Genomic DNA, 23,337 nt, shown 5'->3' with positions numbered 1-23,337 from the left:
AACATCCAAACAAAAAAAATCTGATCTGAGAATCAGAATTGAGCACTAAAGAATGTAGCCTATTTGTGGCGGGTCCGTCTGGTAATGGGCCGCCACAAAACTATGTATGGAACACGTTTAAGTTGCTGCTGTTAACTAATGAAATAACAATATACATACATACTACTTATTAGGGATGTGCATGACTGACCAAAATCATTTTAGAATAGTCTACTGTTCTTAAGACCGAATATTGGAAAATTCTAAATTTATTTATTTTGCTTCACAAAAAAAAATAATTATAATAATAATTATATATATATATTTTTCGACTCTGACATGAAAATCGAATGTGGAGACTGGCACAACTATTCGAAAATTCGAACTCATCCCTACTACTTATCTGTCTTCCTCTGCAGGACCTGAAGCCCAGTAATATTGTTGTGAAGTCTGACTGTACGCTGAAGATACTGGACTTCGGTTTGGCCCGGACTGCTGCCACGGGCCTTCTGATGACACCGTACGTGGTGACGCGCTACTACAGAGCACCGGAGGTCATCCTCGGCATGGGCTACCAGGCCAACGGTCAGTATCTACCTGTCTGTAACGCCATCAAGTCGGTTTACTTAGACACAGTAGATTTATTATAAAAACAAGGTTCTCCGTAGTCATTGTTATTACTACACACAAAATAGATTTTCATGAACACTAATGTTTCTCCATAGTAAACCTTGCTTAATGTCCATCTGTGCGGACAGAGCACTAACCAGAGACTTGCAGTGCATGGTTACTCAAAACAGCATGTTGCATCTATGGATAACGGGATTTGGTTTTTGGTATAAAAAAAAAAGAATTTCCAAACTAACCCCTTCTAACCCTTTTGCTGCGCATCCCTCCTCTCTTCCTCTCTTCCTCTCCTATTGTACCCATTCTGCAATCTGTTAATAAAGTTTTCAATCAATCAACTCCTCTCCTTTCCTCTTACCTCCTCTCCTCTCTCCTCTTCTCTCCTCTTTTCCCTCCTCTCCTATTTGCCCCCCTCTCCTCTCCTCACTGTGTTCTACTCTGCTAGTGGACATATGGTCTGTGGGCTGTATACTGGCAGAAATGGTTCGCCATAAAATCCTCTTCCCTGGAAGGGACTGTATCCTTGCGTCTTTCCAAGTGCTTCTTTAACATGTTGTTGTTGTTGACGTTGTTGTTGTCCAAAAGGCACTTGTGTTTGGCACTTATACTTTACTTTAGTGATGAGTTCTCGGCATGACATGCTGTGCCTGGCTTTGGGTGATTCTTATTAACTAAAGGAGACTGGTATAATATTCCTATGTCTAAGGTGCATGTTAAGATTTTCTCACAGTTATTTAGTGTGTATTCCTACACCCAGTTAACACAATCGCGGCCACTGGGATGAGTCTAATTATTCTCAAGAGGACCGGGAAATGTAAACAGACGTGGGGCTGTTTGTACAGCTAAATCTATACTTTATAGTATTGCTATCTGTCCATTCTCATTGTCAATTGAGTCCATAAACCGTCTCTTCAAAATGGCTTAAAGGAAAAAAATCATCAATAGGTTCTCATTTTATAGCGCCGTGAATATAAGCGGTATACCGGATTTGGTCTAGTATATTTCCTGGAAGCCGAGATACAGATATTAGCTAATAGCTAATAACGTTAAATCCAATGGCATTTCGGTTATAGATACGCTCCAGTTAAAACTCAAACTGCATATGATTGGTACGATCCTCACGCATGTATGCATGAAAGGGGGACGTCGTTTCTGATTATCGATTACCAATAACCGCGTTAGCCTCATTAGCCTCATAGGCCGAACGCCTGAATGGCTATCAAAACAAGGCCCGATCGGGATGTACTTTACGTGAAAAAGATCTTACCGTGGTCCGGTGGGATGTCCCCGAGCATTTCCCCGTTATCGATCGCTATCTGGTAGATCGATATGTCCATTGGCTAGGGATGGGTATCGTTAGGATTTTATCGATACTACTACTCTTATCGATACTGCTTAACGGTTCGGTACTTTATCGATACTCTTATCGGTTCTTTTTGATAATTTTTTTTGCAAGAAAAAAAGACAATTAATTAAGAACAGAATCGACATTGCTTTATTATTTATACAACTTAATACTTTATAAATAAGTATTATAAATAAATATAATTTCTTCAGCAACAGCAGCAGCAATGTTCTTTTATATAACTTTATAAATAAATATAATAAATGAATATAATTTCTTCAGCAACAGCAGCAACAATGTTTTAAATGTGTCTGACTCTGAATTATAGACTTTTTATAATAAACAACAAATGCAAAAGGCTAACAGAACTGTGACACTCGTTCACCCTATCCTCTGTCATCCTTCCTCTAGCTGCTAGGGAGAAAGGACTTTGGGTGGTGGAGGGAGGTAGAGGGAGGATGTGTGGTGGCCCTGGGCTCACTGGCCTGGGACACATTGGTGGCTGACGCCTCAGCTTGACGATCTATAAAACGTTTTTAGATTGTAGTATTTGTAGCTAAACAATTATTTTGTTTATTAGCCTATTTGTAATAATTCGTTATTAGCCTAGGAAACTCCGTATCTTGGCTTACCCTTACCGGCTGCAGTGGATGTGGATGCAGATGGACCACTGCGCGCAAGGCAGTCGAATACGGCGCATTTCTGCACGCTAATATCATGTTTTGCCAACAAATGTTTTGATAGGTTGCTCGTATTGCCACCCTTACTGGCAAATGTTTTGTTGCACTTGTGGCAACGTGCATTGTCGGCATTGACCCTTGTTAAAGTATATCCATACTTTAGAACGCTTCGCTCTATCCGCCATGATCACGACTCAGTGCATGCAGAGCTGCTGTCTGTGTGCAGCGCGCTATAGCACGGGGCGTCGGGGACAGCACTTTCATTAAGGAGTACCCGTATGTAGTACCCGTATGTCTATGTGTAGCACTAGCGAGCGACTCGCGAGGAGTGTGTGTAATAATTGACTCGCTGGCTGCGGCTCGCTTCTCGTGCAGAGACAGAGAGAGGATCGTTCGCAACTTTTAAATAATAATAATAATAATAATTTCTCTAGAGTATCGATAGCAGTACCGAGGACGTCGGAGCTTATAAATACTCCGGTATTTTCTAATATAGTACCGGTTCCCGTTCAAAACCGGGGTCCGGGGGGCATCCCTACCATTGGCTGATGATAAATCCCCTTATTGCATGGTGAAATCTGCGATCCAAAACGTAATCCAAGCTACAGGCTACACATCTAGAATCCTGCTAACTGAAATCTCCATTGAAAGTAAAAAAAAAAAAGACTGATCCGTTCAGCCACAGGGCACACTGCATTATCGCGATAGCGCCCCTAAGAGGATCTGGCCGGTATTGCACCTTCTCGAATTCATAGAGTAGGGTAAATCTGCAGTGCCGCTCGGCGACCTTGAATAGGTTATTAAAATGGAATAAAAGCAATAACAACTTCCCACGGATATATCCGTGCTTCTGTCCACGACGCATGGATTCGAAACACGGATATATACATGGCCCGTCCCGAATGTGTTAAGGTGAGTGAATATCTCGCATTTATGAATGGAATATCACCAATAAATTGATGTTATCCAGACCACAAACACCCAACACTAAATGGGATACCTTGCATACATGCCTCAATATTTCGCTGATAATATCGACCAAGTTACTGTAACCTAACCAGGGTACAATTACATGACACCAACTGGGATATTAACGGGATCCTTGTGTGGATGTAAACGCAGCCACTGTTTCTCTTCAGTTCCTCGAGAGACTGGAGAATCTTCCCACTTGTGTTTCTCATAACAAAGACTGGCCTGCTCTTGCATACAGTACTACCATCTTCAGTTTAGTACACACCACCACTACCACCACACCACCACCAGTACCACCACCACCACCACACCATCATTCACCTTTAATTTCTCTCACTTTTGTGTTTTAATTTTCTTCCTCGTCATTGTGTTTTGCATGCATCACCTCCCTGTCATCTCATCCTGTCTCCAGTGGATGTGTGGTCAGTGGGCTGCATAGTGGCTGAGATGATCCGGGGAAGTGTGTTGTTCCCAGGTTCTGATCGTATCCTTCCCCCCTGCTGCTGCTGCTGCCGCCGGGCCGATGGCTGTGTTCAGACCTCACACGGGTCGTCTTCTAGAGGAGTCGGCCTCGCTGTAAAACCCTTCAAAAAGGGCTTCCTCTTTTACCACCGGGAGACGGATAGTGTTTGTTAATGTTGTCCCCCGGTGCTGGAGTTGTTTTTCCGTGAGAAACGATGAGACTGGGTCCCGTCCTCCTTGTCACATATCGTTCTTGGCGCTCGCCCCAAAAGTTCTGGATAGATTGATACCGGGGGCCAATGGAAGATTGGTCACAGTTTGATTGGATTCTAGTTCCGTACACACACCCCAAGAAGAGGTGTTTCTAGTTTAACCAAACAGAATTGGATTGGTCTAGCTTTAGATGATGTCGCCCATTTCTAACTGACTGACAACCTCTCCTGACCTTTGGCTACGTGAGGTTACCAACTATGTCATCACTTCATCCTGTGTACCGAGACCAACCACCACCACCCCATCTTAGTCTTTCTTTGATCCATTACTAGAGTTATCTCAGGGTTCCCCCACATGTCTTGGAAAATGTTTAAAGAGTAGATTTCCAGTCACATAAATGTCAAAAATGAACGAAACGTCATGAGCTTTTTAAAGTGAAATCTGCATATCCTCTCTCCGAAGTCAAGGTCAGATTTATTTATATAGCACATTTTAAAACAGCCGAGGTTGATCAAAGTGCTGCACAATACAAAGTACAAAAGTAATGTAAATACAATACTAATAAAGATACAACACAAGATGCATCATTTACATTACAAAAGGGGTACATAAATCTACAGAAATTTACTTTTTTATAGATCTTCAGACCTTTAGACTCCCTCAGTACCAGTGCCCTTCCAAACTGACCCACTGATGCATTGGAAATTGTTTGGAAATAGCACAGCTACATTAGTTGTAACTAGGGCTGTACTGAATCACATTTTTTATTTATTTTTTTCTTACATTCGAAGCTTCTATTGAAGTATTCGAATGAAGCTTTGAATGTCTGTCGTCATATATATATAAATTCTTTAGGGCTGTCAGTTTATCGCGTTAATTAGATTAATTAATTACACAGCAAATGATCGCGTTATGAAAATTAACTCTAATAAAAAATTATTATTATGAATTTTGTTTAATCTCATTCATTCCATTAAAAGGTAGAATAAACATTTTCAGATTCTTTTTTTTAAATGGTCCATTTGCATGTTCTTGGTATCTGAATCTATGGATCTCAGGCAATGTATTCCCAGTGTCAGAAATACTGTGTCTGTTACTAGGCTTGAGTAAATTGTAATGAACCAAATGAGAATATCAATTCAATTATTTTATTTTTTATTTTATTTTACTGTGAATAACACCATGCTCAAATTGACCAGACCTGACAAATCTAAGCAAATGAATAAAGGGAAGATGATTAAACAGAAGATTTTGTAGATACAGTACTGAATTCTGCCATCCGGACACATGCAATTTGAAATATGATTATAGAATATAAAATATCAGGCCTAAAATAAAATGGTTATGTGATTAAAATGCGATTAATTAGATTAATTAATTACAAATCCTGTAATTAATTAGATAAAAAAAAATTATCGCCTGACAGCACTATTTTTTTTATATCCTCAAACTAAATCCTCAATTTGTATAAAGTGATTAATCAGATAAAATGTGTATTCTTTTTATTAAATCAACTTTCTTTAATTTAATGAATATAACTCATCAGTTTCGTCAACATACAGTAAATAATCCAATAAGGGCACAGTTGGTACAAAAGTGATGGTGACGTCTTGATACAGTAGGCTACATCATTTATGATAAATGTTTTATTTTTATTTTTATGACGAGTCATATACTATAATACTATAATATTAGTGTAGCCTAATCTTTATCTGCAAATGTGAAGAAAAACCCCATTGGTTTAAACAGAATGAATAGACACAATAATTTTTTTTAAGGTTTAAAAAATAGATGTATATATTATTCGAATGTTGATTTGGAATTAGAATGTCAACGTTATGAACGAAGCTTCCAAGCTTCGAACTATTCGGTACAGCCCTAGTTGTAACACACTTGGATTCGAACCTGGGTCTGCTGCTTGGGAAGCCAATCACTTACTGGTCTGCCAAGGGTGTTTTGGTTCCCACGTGGGAGGCCTGATTTCAAATCCAGAGGTATTCACATTCACAGTTTGATGAGGATATAGATATGGGTGGGAACCCTGTCTCAGCATCACCCTGCCATTTCCACACGACCCCCCCGACCCCTACTCTTTTGTGTACTCCGCTTAGAAGCCAGAATAATAATATGTATTGACTGCCCTTTACTTGAGAACATCATACATAGATGCAGCATTTGTAGAGGTGATACAGGTGTTGTGTATATAAAGAGAGAGAGGGAGAGAAAGAGTGAGAGAATATGTGTGTGTGTGTGTGTGTGTGTGTGTGTGTGTGTGTGTGTGTGTGTGTGTGTGTGTGTGTGTGTGTGTGTGTGTAGGTGTGTGTGTGTGTGTGTGTGTGTGTGCATGTCCGTGTATGTGTGTGTGTGTGTGTGTGTGTGTGTGTGTGTGTGTGTGTGTGTGTGTGTGTGCGTGCATGTCCGCGTACATACAGGTGCTAATGTATGCTTTAGTACCTACATCTAGTTTGTGTGTGTGTGAGAGAGAGAGAGAGCGAGAGAGAGAGAGAGAGAGAGAACACCAGTCTGTGTGTGTGTGTGAGAGAGAGAGAGAGAGAGAGAGAAAGAGAGAGAGAGAGAGAGAAAAAAAGAAAGAAAGAGAGAGAGTGAGTACACCAGTCTGTGTGAGTGAGTGAGTGAGTGAGTGAGTGAGTGAGTGAGTGAGTGAGTGAGTGAGTGAGTGAGTGAGTGAGTGAGTGAGTGAGTGAGAGAGAGAGAGTACCAGTGTGTGAGTGTTTGTTAGGTCCTTTCCCTTAACCGTGGCGCTGCTCAGATATCGACCAGTGGAACAAGGTGATTGAGCAGCTGGGGACTCCGTCCCAGGAGTTCCTCCTGAAGCTGAACCAGTCGGTCAGAACGTACGTGGAGAACAGGCCTCGCTACGCCGGCTACACCTTCGAGAAGCTCTTCCCCGACGTGCTCTTCCCCGCCGACTCAGAACACAACAAACTCAAAGGTACTTCATTGTTTCGCCGCGTCTTGTGTGTAACTGGAACGACGAGGTACCACAAAGAATTCATTCTTCAAAACCCACCCTTTCTTAAACCACACGCCGTCTACCTGCACGGACTACAACGCATGCCAGTTAGGGTACCTTGTGTATACTGTTTACTTTTACTCTTACTCATAGTATACATTCAGATTCAAACGATTTATTGCCTATAACGTATAATATGAGCGATAGGGCATACAGACCCTCATCTGCACCTTTGTTTACACTGTTTATTTTTCTCATATTTTTTATATTCAAAGTAAATTATATAGTTTACTCTGTTTATTTTTTCCTCATATTTTTATATTCAGATCAAATTGTATTGCCTATACTTATATGTCTTTCTACTAATATCTTATCTTTTCTGACGGGTCTCTGCGTGATAAGAGTATTAGTATGTTTATTCGTAGTATTCTCATCACTTGTTTTTTCATACAATATGGCACAACGCCACCATTTATTGTCCAAGGTTGTATTTGAATGATAATCACTTTCTAGTTGTAATAATACTGTGAATGAGATCCTTGATTCAAGCGTGAGACTAAATTCAAATGCAGTCTGAGGCTCAAAGCGTTTAAGATCTTTGAAAGCTCATCTGTTTTCTTTCCTCGGTCTAGCGAGCCAAGCGAGGGATCTCTTGTCCAAGATGCTGGTGATCGATGCCTCCAAGCGCATCTCTGTGGACGAGGCTCTGCAACACCCCTATATTAACGTGTGGTACGACCCGGCGGAAGTAGAGGCGGTAAGACCATTACAAACTGTACTCTTTCTTTCTTAACTCTTTAAGCGCCACCCACTTTCCCCATCTGTACCGCCTGGCGCCAGCATTATTGACCATTTTAGCGATGTTTGCAGACCCATCGTGTGTTCTGTATTATAGCTATGGAGACAATAGTATGGCTCATTTAACAGGCATTGTTCATAGTCCATTACTGACTAATCAGTTAATTTCTACACACTGTAGTTTGTTACACGCTAAATAGTTCCTCCCCCCTGCGTGGTGGGCACACCCTCACTTTACCCACAGGCTCTAACAAGTGCATGTTGTATCATGCACTCATACTCTTACACACCTACACACATCCAGGCATACACTCACCAGTACATTTTACTCACAGAAATCTGAAGGACCGCAATGGAAATAAGCTGTAAGCTTTATTGTGTTTTTATCCTTTTGATAATGGTGGGCCTTATATGTATACTTGTATATATGGTTCATTATCAATAAATATCTCTCTATCTATCTATCTATCTATCTATCTATCTATCTATCTATCTATCTATCTATCTATCTATCTATCTATCTATCTATCTATTTATCTATCTATCTATATATACTTGTGTATACGGGAAATATGCTTCAGGCAAAAAAAGTCTCTCCGAGGAGGAGGGGCCCTTCCTTGCAAAAAAGAATAAAAAGAGAATAGGTGTATCCACACCAAGCTATTCCAGTTCAGAAGGTAGGTGATACTGCCACCTGGTGAGATTCGATCGCCATTGCAATTCCAACGTAGGCAGATGAGCCAGGGAGACCTAGAGAGCTCTGGCTGACCGTATAGAACGGGGATCAAAGGAAAAAGATCAAAGGATCTCAAATTTAGATATTACGTTTTTGGCGCTCAAGTGTTGGAGGCGAAACACGAGATATTACGTTTTTGGCCGTCAATGAGTTAAAGACATTAATAAGGAGTGATTTACAAATTGTGTCAGCAGGAGGGGTACAACTCTGGCAGCTAATGGTCAGTGGCATTGTTCGTCAAATAGTGTTGAACTTGAGTGTTACACTCTGAGTGCATAGTAGTAGACATATTAGCATGATAGGTAGTAGTATAAGAATAGTAGCATAGTAGTAAGGTACATAATAGTAAACACAAGTTGTTTGAAGAGGTGTGTTTTTAGTCGACAGCAAAAATCTTGCCGCATTTCAGCTGTCCTAACTGGGGTGGGAAGTTCGTTCCACCATCCACCGGAGGTAGGCGGGAGGCGTTTCCTCTCGCTGCAGGTCAAGGACCTTGAAGCGGATTTGTGCGGCAATGGGAAGCCAGTGCAGCTCTCTAAGAAGTCGAAGTAGAAAGCTGTGACAGGCTGCACCTGTGTGCATTTTATCTGATTTCTCTACTTCATTGAACAAGGACAGTCCGCTGGGTACAGTAGTTGTTTTCCAGGGAGGTGGAGGTGAGGGCTTGTGGTGAAAAAACAACAAATATCAAAGAAAATTTCGACAGAAAGATAGACGGAGATGCCCGGCACATAAACAAACACTTGACTGTTCACACAGTTGGCCCGTTCAGTCAGTGATGTTCACACGGTGGTCCGCGCCGTCAGTTATCAGTTTACCTGACCTTAGCTTTTTAAAGGTCTGTAGGTTGGCCGGCTCTCATTCTCTCTTTCTCCATTTCTCTCCTCAGCCGCCACCCAAGATCACAGACAAGCAGCTGGACGAGAGGGAACACAGTGTGGATGAATGGAAAGGTCGGACACACACACACACACACACACACACACACACACACACACACAAACACACACACACACACACACAAACACACACACACACACACAAAACCCAGTTCAGAATATATATTTCATTCCTCTGCTGGGACAGTTTAAGCTGCTCTCGTGAGCTGGTCAGTGACTTGTGTACAGGCTAGTAAGACTGTTGGCAGTAGTTCTCCTACTTCAAACTAATAACCAGTAAGCTAGTACTGTATGACATGTTACAGTAGGTATAATAATAATAATAATAATAATAATAATAATAATAATAATGCAGGACTTCAGTTCAGTTCAGTTCAGAGTTTTTATTTGCCACATGGAATAATACAATCATAGTTTCTTCATTAAAAAATCATAAATAGCCATTCCATGGACAAAAGGAGCAGGAAGAAGAATAAATCTTATAATTACCTGCCCCTTATTCCTAAACTAACATGTATTTTCTTAATGGTCGGCGTATAACCTTATTTACACAAATAATCATTTATACCATTATAAAAGAAACACAATCCACAGTTAAACAAGAAAAATTTAAATAATAATAATAATGCTAAAGAATAAAGAAGAAAAGAAAGAGAAGAGAAAAAAAAGAAGACTCAGATGTCTTTATTCGGCATGCAACGACATGCAGTGATGGGCGGCACACACACACAGGAACACACACACACATCCACTGATATTTTAGGGTCGCCGATGCGATTGAGCTCTGCGCTTGACCCATCCCGTCATCCTTCCCCCCAAGGGCAGCCGGGAGCAGACATGGCGTCGGCGAGGTACCGCGCCCGGGGACCAATCCAAGTGCTCCTGCCCGTCTTCGTCAGGGACGACGGCGGCGTGGCTCAGGTGTAGAGCGGGTCGTCCAATGATCGAAGGGTTGATGGTTCGAATCCCGCTCAAGCCCGTGTCCATCCCACTGCCGTTGTGTCCTTGGGCAAGACACTTAACCTACTTGCCTCGTATGAATGTGTATGCATGTGAATGAATGTTGGTGGTGGTCGGAGGGGCCGTAGGCGATGATTATTCGCCACGCTTCCGTGAGTCTGCCTCAGGGCAGCTCTGGCTGCAATTGTAGCTTACCACCACCGGTATGACTGTGTATGAACGAATAATGGACTCTGTAAGCGCTCTGGGGTCACTGGGGTGTCATGAAGAGCGCTATATAAATCCAATCCATTATTATTATTATTATCTGTTGTGCATGTTTTTCCATTGTGTTTCTCTTATCGGGGGGGGGGGGACCCTTGCGAGCACGGGGCGAACAATAACATACAAACTCCACACAGAAAGGCCTGGGAGATACCCGACCTGGGTACCTGACAACGCGGAAACCTGGTCCCCAAGCGGGAATCGAACCATGGACCATCTTCTAGTATCTATCTAGTATGGATTCCTCTCATATGATGCCATTGGCTTCACACAACAGTGAGCTCTACGGCCTTCAAAACACATAAATGTTAATGACAGATGACCCAGCATCATTAGGGTAGGAAAGTAGGCCACGTTAAGAACTTGTGGAGGAGAATAATTCAAATTTTAAGACCATGGTGATCAATGAACTGAAATAGAACCTGTGGCTGAGATGGGGACTCATGCGCCAACATAATATTTTTTGGCGCATTGACATTAAGGTGAGACACCCCATGTAACTGAGGGGTTACAAAACCCTGACTGTATTAAAGATTGTGATAGATTAAACCACTGCTAGTTATGTACTTTAATTACTGGCCAGACAGTACATCAAATATAGATGGTGAACACCCACAAGAACAAGGCATTGACACAGAAATACTATTGGAGGGTAATTTATTATTATTAGGCAACGTTAGGTTACAGAATGAGAATTAGGGTTGCGCTTGTATGGCGAAGAATATACGTAAAGTCAGTCAAGAGCATAAGTCACTAAGAATAGCAGGAATCCTATGATGGGTCTAAGCTGACGCCACCTGTTGTATAGTAGCAATTATATAGGGCAACACCGGTACCAACTGGAGACAATGGGTTCCCTCCGGGTGTAAGGCCTGGAGGGTAGAGGAATGTTCGGGTACTCCGTCTGATTCAATGGGGAATAAAGAGACTCCAGGTACAGGAGTCGGTGCTTGTACTCCCTTGATCAGCAGCAAAAGCAATAGTTGTAATCCAAGATGCTCGACAGCATTGACGACAGCTAGCCAGCCCCGTCCACGAGGCAGGCCTGAGTGGTAATCCTCACGAGGTTAAATCCCAAACGATAGTGGAAATCAACGGTGCTCTTCTCCGGTAGTCACGTCCCAAATCAATATAATCCAACCAGGAATGGTTCTGCAATCGCCGGCGCCGATTCTCCTGTGTACATGTCCAACGGTTCTCGCCTAGGACTCCTCGGGTGTGGGCGACGTATTTAGGCCACACAGCCTGGATAAGTGCACTAGCTAAAGACACGACGAACCGATGGGTAATGCTACACACGGAAGAACTGTGGCCGCACGATATACAATAAATGATCGACTATTGACTTCACATTAGATTAAGTCGAACTCAACGTTACTTCATTAAACTCTGACACTTTAACATTCTATTCGCACGCGGTTCTCAATGCTCTATTTAGACGCAAGGTTGCTCACTTCACTGCACGTTGACTCGTGGTGAAGGTGGGTAAGGTTTAGGTAAGGTTTAGGTAAGGTTTAGGTTAGGTACTGCCGTTTACACCTGCGCCGTATTTATACTTAAGTGAATATCTAGTCCCAACCTCAGTCCTTGTCTCGTATTACTACGCAGACTCTGGGCATGTTCTGACATGCCTGCAGTTGTCTTTGAAATTGCCGTTGGGGGCTTGCGCGTTGGCGCCTGGGGGCGCTGTCCAATAGGAGAGCGAATATTACTCTGGTCTGTACGCAGGTAAAGGAATATTCCGTGTATATATATAAATAATATACAAAGTATATCAAACGATACATATATATATTCAGTTTAATCTGGCCCTTCACAACAGCCGCCTCCTAATTAGTCCGCACCTAATTAGTTAAAAGGAAGACAGATTAATAGTCCAGTCAACTGCTCAATGTCTGTTGTGGGGAGTAGGGCAATCTACAAAGTCAGTGGGTCATGGTCGTCATCAGGGGAGTCAGGGAGCCTCGGCAATTCTATCAGCCTCGCCACGGGTCGGGTGTAGGTCCGCCCCTGGACAATAACTTCTGCCGCTCTGACCTTTCCGTCGGCACCAGTGATCACTTTGCTTACGCGGCCGGCCGGCCACATAGCTCGGGGTAGTGACTGGTCTATGATCATAACGACTGTGCCCACTTGTAAGTTGTCTCTATCCTTTACCCATTTCTGGCGGGTTTGGAGAGACGGTAGGTAGTGGAGGAGGAAACTGTTCCAAAACTTGTCAGCCAATACTTGACTGTACCTCCACATTCTTCGGCCGTTCGCTTCTTCGGGTCTGTACACCGTCTGTGGAAGCGCGGGGTCCAGCCGCCCCATCAAGAGTGTGTTGGGGGTGACTGGGTCGACATCTGCTACATCACTTGAGACGTAACCGAGGGGCTTTGAGTTCAATACTCCCTCGATCTCCGTGAGGACTGTCGCGAGGACTTCTTCAGCCACGGTCTGGGCCCCAAGCACGGCGTACAGAGCTGTCTTTATGGAACGTACTTCTCTTTCCCAGGTTCCCCCGAAGTGAGGGGCGTTCGGGGGGTTAAACTGGAAGTTGATCTGAGAAGGAGCGAGGTGGGTCTTAAGTTCTGGACCCATGGCTTGGAAGCTCTCTCTCAGCTCTCTTTCTCCGCCTTTGAAGTTTGTCCCGTGATCAGACAACAACGTAGACGGTTTTCCTCTTCGCGCTGTGAATCTCCGGAAGGCCATGAGGAATTAGTCCGTACTCATGGTCGGAAGGAGTTCTATGTGTATTGCTCGGGTGGTCATGCACTTGAATACAATGCCCCACCTCTTCTCCGTCCCTCTTCCTTTCTTCACGTAGTGCGGGCCGAAGCAGTCCACGCCAGTGGAGTGAAAGGGCTTATCGCCGAGTCGGAGGCGACAGGGAGGCAGGTCTGCCATCATGGGTATACTGGGCTGTGCTCGCCATTTGCGACAGTCTAGACAGGTCCGCTGGAAGCGTCGTACTGCTTCTCTTCCTTGCAGTATCCAATAGCGACGTCGGATCTCAGCGAAGACTCTCTCTGCCCCAGCATGGTGCACATCCTCGTCGTATTTCTTTATGATGAGCTCAGTGACCTTGTGTCGGCTGTTGAGGACTATAGGAAACTTGACGTCATCCGTTAAGTCCGGGGCCCGTCTCAGACGACCACCCACCCTGATGAGGCCATGGGTGTCGCGCTCGGGGGCCAAGTGGAGCAGTCTGCTGTCTGACGGGACTGGCTTTGTTCCCTGCAGGCAGTCTAGCTCGTCGGGGAACGAGTCTCTTTGGGCTCGCTGTAGCAGAAGGAGTTCTGCCTCTTCGTAGTTAGCTGCGTTAATGTCGGTAGTGGGGGGAACCTCAGGGTGGTGCCACAGGAATGTCTTTAGCTGCGCACTCTCAAAGGTGAGGCAGTCGTCTATGTTAGGGTCAGTGGGGACTGGGGTGTGCGTCAACCCACAGAACATAGATTTCTTGATCTCTGCCTCCTCTTGACTAGCCTCCCGAGGGGTGGGGTTAGGCCACTCTTCTTCCGGGAGCTTGAGGAACTCAGGACCGTCACTGTAGATATTGTGACGTGTGAGGTCATCTAGGGACATCCCCCGTGTGATGACATCTGCTGGGTTCTGTTTCGTGTCCACGTACCTCCAGCACGTTGATCCTACTAGGTCTTGGATCTCTGTGATTCTGACTCCCACAAAGACCTTGTATCTACAAGAATCGGACTGGATCCATGTGAGTACGGTCATGGAGTCTGACCACAAGATTGTTCTTAGCACCGGGATGGTGAGTTCACGTTGGATTAACGTGGCGAGTTGCGCTCCTACCAGAGCTGCGCAGAGCTCTAGACGCGGGATCGATTGTTGCTTGCGGGGGGCTATCCTTGAGCGAGCCAGGATGAAGGCTGTGTGTATTTCTCCTCCCTCCTCTCGGGCCTGCAAGTAAGCCACCGAGCCGTAGGCCACTTCTGAGGCGTTGCTGAAGACGTGCAGGTCCATCTGGCACGTCTCCAGCCGCACTGTGGGTGGGAAGTAGCTTCGGCGTATGTTCACATTTTGGAGCGAGCTGAGTTCTCTCTCCCACTCTCTCCAGGTGGAAGCGAGGTGGTCGGGTATGGGGTCGTCCCAGCCCTGTTCCTTGTCCCACAGCTCTCGTACAATCATTTTCGCCCGGGTGGTGTAAGGTAGGATACACCCCAGCGGGTCGTATTGCCTTGCGAGTGTTCTGTATACGCTCCGTCTGGTGGTTGGTAGAGGGGTCGACCTTCCCTGCTCCGTGGTCAGGGGTGTGTATTTGTAATGGAGCGAGTCTGTTTTGAAGCGCCAGACTAGGCCTAATGTCATTTCCTGTGCTTCACCTGGGATGGTCGCCATCCAGGTCTCGCTGCTTGCTGCCTTTGTCTCTGGGGAGAGGCTGCGAAGTACTTGAGGGTCACTGCTGGCCCACTGCCGGAGATCAAAGCCGCCTTTGATCAGTGAGGCGCGGAGCTTGAGTAGGAGGGCTTCGGCTTCTTCTGGCGTCAAGACGCTTTGCAGACAGTTGTCCACGTAGAAACTCCTCTCTACACTTTGTCTGACCTCCTCGTCAGCTTCAGGGTCTTCTGTCACATGTTTTTGCAGTGCGAACGTAGCACAGCATGGGCTGCATGTGGTTCCGAAGGGGAGGACCTCCCATTGGTAGATGGATGGTTGCTCATCTTTGATCCTCTCTCTCCATAGGAATCGCAGCAAGGGCTTGTCCTCCTCTACTAGTCGCACCTGCAGGAACATCCCTTTGATGTCGCCGCTGATGGCCACCTTGTCTTGGCGGAAACGTAGTAGTACGCCGAGTAGAGAGGGGCCGAGTGTTGGGCCGGGCAAGAGTTCTTTATTCAGATTCTGTAGTCCGATCTGGTAGCTGCAGTTGAATACAATGCGATCCTTGCCGTTGTGGTGGACCTTGTGGTGGGGCACGTACCATGATTCGATCGTCTGGTCGGCCTCTTGAATGTCAATTTTCTTTATGTGTCCCGCTGTGATCAGCTTGTCGATCTCAGCGCGGTACACAGTGGCTTGAGTGGGGTCTTTGGCTAGACGCCGCTCGGTGTTCAGTAGATATCGCTCTGTCTTTTCTTTTGAGGCGTGGAGGGTGGGCATACCCTCTCGCCTCAAGAGTGGAGTTGCGTATCTCATCACTCCATTGACCTCGACTCTCTTTGTCCTCTGCTCGAGGAGGGTTATGGCATAAGTGTCTTCCTTTGAGCGAACGAGTTTCTTTTCATTCTTAAAGGGCATCGCGTCTAATGTCCATAGCCTCTCGACGTGCTGTAAGAGGGTGGTGTCTTCTTCGTTTATCCTTGAGTGGAGGCAGCGAGTGGCTGTCGGTCGGTTGGAAGACCCGGAGAGGGGGCCTTGTAGTGTCCAACCCAGGCGGGTCTCGACCGCTGCTGGACAGCCTCTGGGCCCGATGTGGACCCGGTCCGTTGGGACGATGAGGTGTGTGTGGTCGGATCCTATGAGCAGGGTCGGGGTGGCGTCGTCGATGAGCGGTATAGGTAGTTGACGTAGTTGCACGTATTTTTCCATCAGCTTTGGGATGGGGTAGGTGTACTGTGACAGGCCTATGTCGTGGCTGGTGAAGGCGTTAGTGATGCTATACTGCTTCTCGGGCTGCCCGACCGCTGCTATCGTGAAGGAGACCTTTTCACCCTTTATGGTCTTCAGGTCTCTTCTAATGGTACGGATTGTCATTGTTTCTTCGCTCCCCCGCAGACCCAGCCGGGCTGTGGCGGATGCGAGGAGGAGAGTCTTTTCTGACCCATCGTCTAGGACGGTGTAAGTGTCCATGACCTTGTCCTCGTAGCTTAATATCACTCGGACCACCTTCAAGAGCACTCGGGAGCTCCCGCTCTTCGCAGGGTCTATGTACATGACGTTCACTCTCGAGCTGCTTGGGGGTACGGGTTTCTTCTTGTTGCTGTCGTGTAGGACCTCCAAGTGGGCGCCGTCGCACTTGCTGCATTTCTTCTTTAAACGGCACTCAGCTGCCATATGGCTGCGCGCGCAGCGGAAGCAGCAGCGGTTGGCTTTGATCCACTGACTCACCTCGTCAGCGGTCAGCTTCTTGAAAGTGTCACATTGAGACAGCCAATGTTCCTTTTCACAGTACTGGCATACAATCTTCCACTTCCCCTTGGTCGGGGGGGTGCTGTGGTTCTTGTGCTGCGGCACTGACTCGGCCTGGTGCATAACGGTCACTGACCGGCGGTTATCGTTGGACCTCCGAGGTCCATCTCTTGGGCTAGATCCACTCCACACGAATGTGTCCAGTCGTAGGCTGCTAACTTCCCTTGCGAGGAAAGCGGCCAGGTCTAGGAGGGATGGCTCGGGGCCGTCGGGATCACGGTGGTCTCTCTGCCGCCGAAAACGCTCTTGGCGGGCTGGAGGGAGCTTCTCCAGTATTCGCTCCACATTAGAATTTGCATACAGTTCATATCTCCCCTTCTCCTTTTGGGACCCCAGCATCCCTACTAGGGATTGTACCTTGATAGAGAGGTCATTCAGTGCTCTATTGTCTTTGGCTGGGGGGAGGCGGTCGATATCCCGTATTTCTTGGATCACGTAATCCCATATGCGTCCATAACGCTGGTCGAGGGCCACTAGAGCCGCGGAGTATGGGGTGCTTGAGTTGGAATATGCCAGCGCTATGTTATGCGCTCTGGGCACCTTGAGATGCTTGAGGAGGATGGCATATTTGTACGACTCGTCGGGGACGTCGGACATCATAGTCTCCAAACACATGCGTAATTCCGTGTACTGTGCTCTGTCCTCGCGCGTAAAGTCTGGGAACGTCGGTGTGCCAAGGTACGATGCCATGGATGGCTGGCACATTGGTGAGCGTAGGGGAAGAGGCCTCCTGGGCGAGTCTCCCCGTACGTGTGGTCGTGGGTTAGTACTTGGTGGGTACCAGAGGCCGGGTCCCCAGGTGCTGTTCCTCGGTGCTGACTGTACGTCAAACTCACCCGTGAGTTGAGTCGGGGGTTTGTAGTGCAGTGACTCGGGGCTGAAGTCGGGGCTGTACTGGGCCTCCTGGTCCAGAGTATGTTGCTGCTGGTGGGCTTGACATTCCTCCTCTTCCTCTTCCTCTTCTAGGTCCTGGAGTCTTCTAGTCAGTCTCTCGGCGACGTAGGCCGGTTCTTCCCGGTGGCTGGGTCTCGTATGGACCGGTCGGGGAGGGGGGTCGGAGACGTAGACAGGTTCCTCCTGTTGGCCGGGTCCCGGGTCGCTTTGTCGGGTAGGGGAAGGTGCCCTAGACCCTTGTCGTGATGATCTCCGGGAGCTCCGTGCGGAGAGAGGGGGTGTCGCCCTGGCAATCAATTGTTCTATCATCTGCGCCTGCAGCCGGTCGCGCTCTGCTTCGCGCTGGGCATTGGCGGCGTCGCGCTGTGCATTGGCGCGGTCTCGTTCGATGTTCTCTTCCGTCTGAAGGCGCCTCTCCTCCAGTCTTATGCGGTCGTCCTCACTCCTTTGCTGCGCCTGGAAGCGCTCTCGTTCAGTTGCAGAGTGTTCGCGCTCACTTAATTGTTGCGCCTGGAGGCGCTCTCGTTCCGCTGCAGAGTGTTCGCGCTCGCTTACTTGTTGCGCCTGGAGGCGCTCTCGTTGTTCGCGCTCGCTCATCTGTTGAGCCTGGAGGCGCTCTCGTTCCATGGCAGAGTGTTCGCGCTCACTTAATTGTTGCGCCCGGAGGCGCTCTCGTTCCACGGCAGAGTGTTCGCGCTCACTAAGGGCTTGCGCTTGGAGTTGCGCGTGGAGGTGCTCTCTTTCCGTGGCGGAGTGTTCGCGCTCACTAAGCGTCTTTGCTTGAAGCCGGTCGCGTTCAGTGGAGGCTGTCAGTGTGGCGATCAAGGCTTGCGCCAGTATCTGGTCCGCCTCGCTGGGGGATGACACTGACGGAGGTGATCGGGTGCTGACAGGGCTTGTTGGAGATCTGTTCTCCTGGCGCGCTCCGAGGTCTATCTCCTGGGCGCGGTTCTCTTCTCTTGGTTGTGTGTCGGGTTCTATCCCTGGAGCGCTTTCTTTATCCTGGAGCGCTCCGGGGTCTATCCCGGTGACGCTGTCTGGAGGTATAGTCATGTCATGTCCCACCTGGTCCCCCCGTGAGCTGAGTCAGTTTCGTTTGAACCCACTGGGGTCTCAACTGGCAGGGTCGCCAAGTCGATAGGATTGGACATGCTTTGACTATCCGCTTTATCCGTATTTAACGTCTGTTTAGATAAGCTAGGGGGTAGAACGAAAGCGAATTCCTCCAGATATGGAGGTGGCTGACGTTTGCACTGCGGGCGTTCTAGCTTAGGAGAGCCGCTTGGGGAGTGTTCACCGCTGGCCATGGTTAATATTAATATTATATTAAATATTACACTGATACCCTCCGGCTCGAAGGACCAATTGTAACTGAGGGGTTACAAAACCCTGACTGTATTAAAGATTGTGATAGATTAAACCACTGCTAGTTATGTACTTTAATTACTGGCCAGACAGTACATCAAATATAGATGGTGAACACCCACAAGAACACGGCATTGACACAGAAATACTATTGGAGGGTAATTTATTATTATTAGGCAACGTTAGGTTACAGAATGAGAATTAGGGTCGCGCTTGTATGGCGAAGAATATACGTAAAGTCAGTCAAGAGCATAAGTCACTAAGAATAGCAGGAATCCTATGATGGGTCTAAGCTGACGCCACCTGTTGTATAGTAGCAATTATATAGGGCAACACCGGTACCAACTGGAGACAATGGGTTCCCTCCGGGTGTAAGGCCTGGAGGGTAGAGGAATGTTCGGGTACTCCGTCTGATTCAATGGGGAATAAAGAGACTCCAGGTACAGGAGTCTGTGCTTGTACTCCCTTGATCAGCAGCAAAAGCAATAGTTGTAATCCAAGATGCTCGACAGCATTGACGACAGCTAGCCAGCCCCGTCCACGAGGCAGGCCCGAGTGGTAATCCTCGCGAGGTTAAATCCCAAACGATAGTGGAAATCAACGGTGCTCTTCTCCGGTAGTCACGTCCCAAATCAATATAATCCAACCAGGAATGGTTCTGCAATCGCCGGCGCCGATTCTTCTGTGTACATGTCCAACGGTTCTCGCCTAGGACTCCTCGGGTGTGGGCGACGTATTTAGGCCACACAGCCTGGATAAGTGCACTAGCTAAAGACACGACGAACCGATGGGTAATGCTACACACGGAAGAACTGTGGCCGCACGATATACAATAAATGATCGACTATTGACTTCACATTAGATTAAGTCGAACTCAACGTTACTTCATTAAACTCTGACACTTTAACATTCTATTCGCACGCGGTTCTCAATGCTCTATTTAGACGCAAGGTTGCTCACTTCACTGCACGTTGACTCGTGGTGAAGGTGGGTAAGGTTTAGGTAAGGTTTAGGTAAGGTTTAGGTTAGGTACTGCCGTTTACACCTGCGTCGTATTTATACTTAAGTGAATATCTAGTCCCAACCTCAGTCCTTGTCTCGTATTACTACGCAGACTCTGGGCATGCTCTGACATGCCTGCAGTTGTCTTTGAACTTGCCGTTGGGGGCTTGCGCGTTGGCGCCTGGGGGCGCTGTCCAATAGGAGAGCGAATATTACTCTGGTCTGTACGCAGGTAAAGGGATATTCCGTGTATATATATAAATAATATACAAAGTATATCAAACGATACATATATATATTCAGTTTAATCTGGCCCTTCACAACACCCCAGGTGAATAGGCAAAAACAATATTTGAATAGATATCACTATGAAACTTTCCCAGTTTGTTATGTACATAACAACTTAGAAAAAATGTATTGCAAGTTTTCTGAGATCTTATGTTTAAATATGCAAAATAGGCATTACCTCATTAAATATGCACGAATTTGCATATGACGTTTGGGTATAAATACCAACATTGGATGATGCCAGATTAAAAAAAAATATTTCATTATGTTGACACATAACACAGGGAACTTTTTACAGAAGGGATTGTGGATATGTCTTTTTATCATCCCATGAATCAGGAAATTTCAATTTTCGCCATGTTTCTTGGTCTAAATGTACTATAAATATCAGGCTATGAATGATATATCAACAAACCCCTCTGTAAAAAAGATGCAGGGTATATATAGGAAGAAATGTGGAAAGTATGGTGTGTGTGTAGGTGCTATGGAATGGTACATGTCTACCCTTGCATGTAAGAAAAACGCATAAAAACGAATTTTTGGGAAAACACCATCAAAGTTCTGTATTGTAAAATGCCATAATTCTTTTTTAAACAGCTATTTACAAACATAATACCTAATCAAACCATTAGTAATTGACAACCTAAACACATGCCTGATAACTGAATAATAATAATAATGATGTTATTGAACTGAACAGAACTACACACAGGCTACAAACAGTGTAGTAACAGTGTAGTACAGTGTAGTACCCCCTAATAGGCAAAACAATATTTGAATAGATATCACTATGAAACTTTCCCAGTTTGTTGTGTATATATAAACAAAGAAAAAATATATTGCAAGTTTTCTGAATTTTATGTTTATATATGCAAATTAGGTACTTGTGCACATTTATGGATGCAATAAGGCAAAATGAAGTCAAATAAACAACTAAATGTGTGTTATTGACGTTTGATTGTCACTAGTTTCATAGAAGACATGTTTAGGAAGCAAAATATAACAAAATCTCAAAATCAACAAAAATAAGTATATTTGCCTGACCTGGGGTGTCTCGCCTTAACACTTTCGCGGCCACTGGGATGAGTCTAATTAATCTCAAGAGGACCGTGAAATGTAAACAGACATGGGGCTGTTTGTAGAGCTAAATCTATACTTTATAGTATTGCTATCTGTCCATTCTCATTGTGAATTGAGACCATAAACCGTCCCTTCAAAATGGCTTAAAGAAAAAGAAAATTCATCAATACGTTCTCATTTTATAGCGCCGTGAATATAAGCATTATACCGGATTTGGTCTAGTATATTTCCTGGAAGCCGAGATAATGGGCTAATAGCTAATAACGTTAAATCCAATGGCATTTCGGTTATAGATACGCTCCAGTTAAAACTCAAACTGCATATGATCGGCACGATCCTCACGCATGTATGCATGAAAGGGGGGGGGGGGGGGGGGGGGGCGGAGGACGTCGTTTCTGATTATCGATTACCAATAACCGCGTTAGCCTCATTAGCCTCATAGGCCGAACGCCTGGATGGCTATCAAAACAACTGGATGTACTTTACATGAAAAAGATCTTACCGTGGTCCGGTGGGATCCCCCCGAGCATTTCCCCGTTATCGATCACCATCTGGTAGATCGATATGTCCATTGGCTGATGATAAATCCCCTTATTGCATGGTGAAATCTGCGATGCAAAACGTAATCCAAGCTACATGCTGCACATCTAGAATCCTGCTAACTGAAATCTCCATTGAAAGTAAAAAAAAAAATAGTCCACCGTTCGGCCACAGGGAACACTGCATTATCGCGATAGCGCCCCTAAGAGGATCTGGCCGGTATTGCACCTTCTCGAATTCAAAGAGTAGGGTATATCTGCAGTGCCGCTCGGCGACCTTGAATAGGTTATTAAAATGGAATAAAAGTAATAACAACTTGCCACGGATTTATCCGTGCTTCTGTCCACAACGGGTGGAATCGAAACACGGATATATACGTTGTTCGTCCCCATTGTGTTAAGGAAATGCCTTGACGAGATGAAGGTCATTCCGGGGCTCACGGCCACAGAGGACTGTGCTGCAGCAACAACACTATGCCTGGAGGGAGCTGTCCAGGGGAGAGTGGTGCTGAAATCCTGTGCAGCTGCGGTGTCATTTGTCATACTCTTTTGCTATAATAACGTCACACAAGGCCCAAACAATACAAATGCTAAATGCTGCGGTATCAAAATATAGGATGCTGGATCGAGCACATCAAACTTGATCAGGCACCTGGAAATGCACCTGGGTAGGTCAGACACTTGGTATAATGTGAAAGGTTAGCGCCTATGGACAGGTTAGATTGATTGATTGAAAACTTTAATTAACAAATTGCAGAATGGGTAGAGTACAGCTCAATACACACAATTGTTAAGGGGATGCAGACCAGAGAAAGACTTTCGTCTTGTTTTCAGCATAACCTTTTTAGCAAACATGTTTAGCTCAGCATCAGCTATCTCGTTAGCTTGCTACTAGCTTTGTAGCTAAGGGAGGTTCACTTGATTATATTGGCGTTCGCTGACTATTTTTGAAAAGATGAGTTCTTGTTTGCATAGAGTGCTGGCTTTGTCATGGCATGATATAAAAATGGTCGGGTGACCGTCCACGTTCTGCTGGCTAACATTAATCGAAAGGAAGACCACGTTAATTATTAACCGGCTACAGGCAGGCTACAGGTTTATTGTTGACCATGTAACGTTACTGGCTCA

The 23,337-nt window shown here is 45.7% G+C and overlaps 1 protein-coding gene across 3 annotated transcripts in view; it reads left to right on the top strand.

Annotated features, from left to right (window-relative positions):
- Positions 1–23,337, top strand: part of mapk8a (mitogen-activated protein kinase 8a) — a 58,613-nt gene that overhangs the window by 23,989 nt on the left and 11,287 nt on the right. For 2 of the 3 annotated variants that reach the window (XM_084322110.1, XM_084322111.1), the window contains exons 6-10: positions 399–564; positions 4,016–4,087; positions 7,049–7,231; positions 7,885–8,009; positions 9,676–9,739. In XM_084322110.1, the coding sequence (XP_084178236.1) occupies positions 399–564; positions 4,016–4,087; positions 7,049–7,231; positions 7,885–8,009; positions 9,676–9,739 (610 nt within the window). Of the gene's footprint in view, positions 1–398; positions 565–1,051; positions 1,124–4,015; positions 4,088–7,048; positions 7,232–7,884; positions 8,010–9,675; positions 9,740–23,337 lie in introns of all 3 variants that reach the window. The other variant, XM_084322109.1, reaches the window with a different exon arrangement.

The sequence above is a fragment of the Notolepis coatsorum genome (genome assembly GCF_963971535.1).
Source record: "Notolepis coatsorum genome assembly, chromosome: 9".
Lineage (NCBI taxonomy): Eukaryota > Metazoa > Chordata > Actinopteri > Aulopiformes > Paralepididae > Notolepis > Notolepis coatsorum.
Note: the sequence above shows the minus strand (reverse complement) of the source record. Positions and strands in the feature narration are given on the sequence as shown.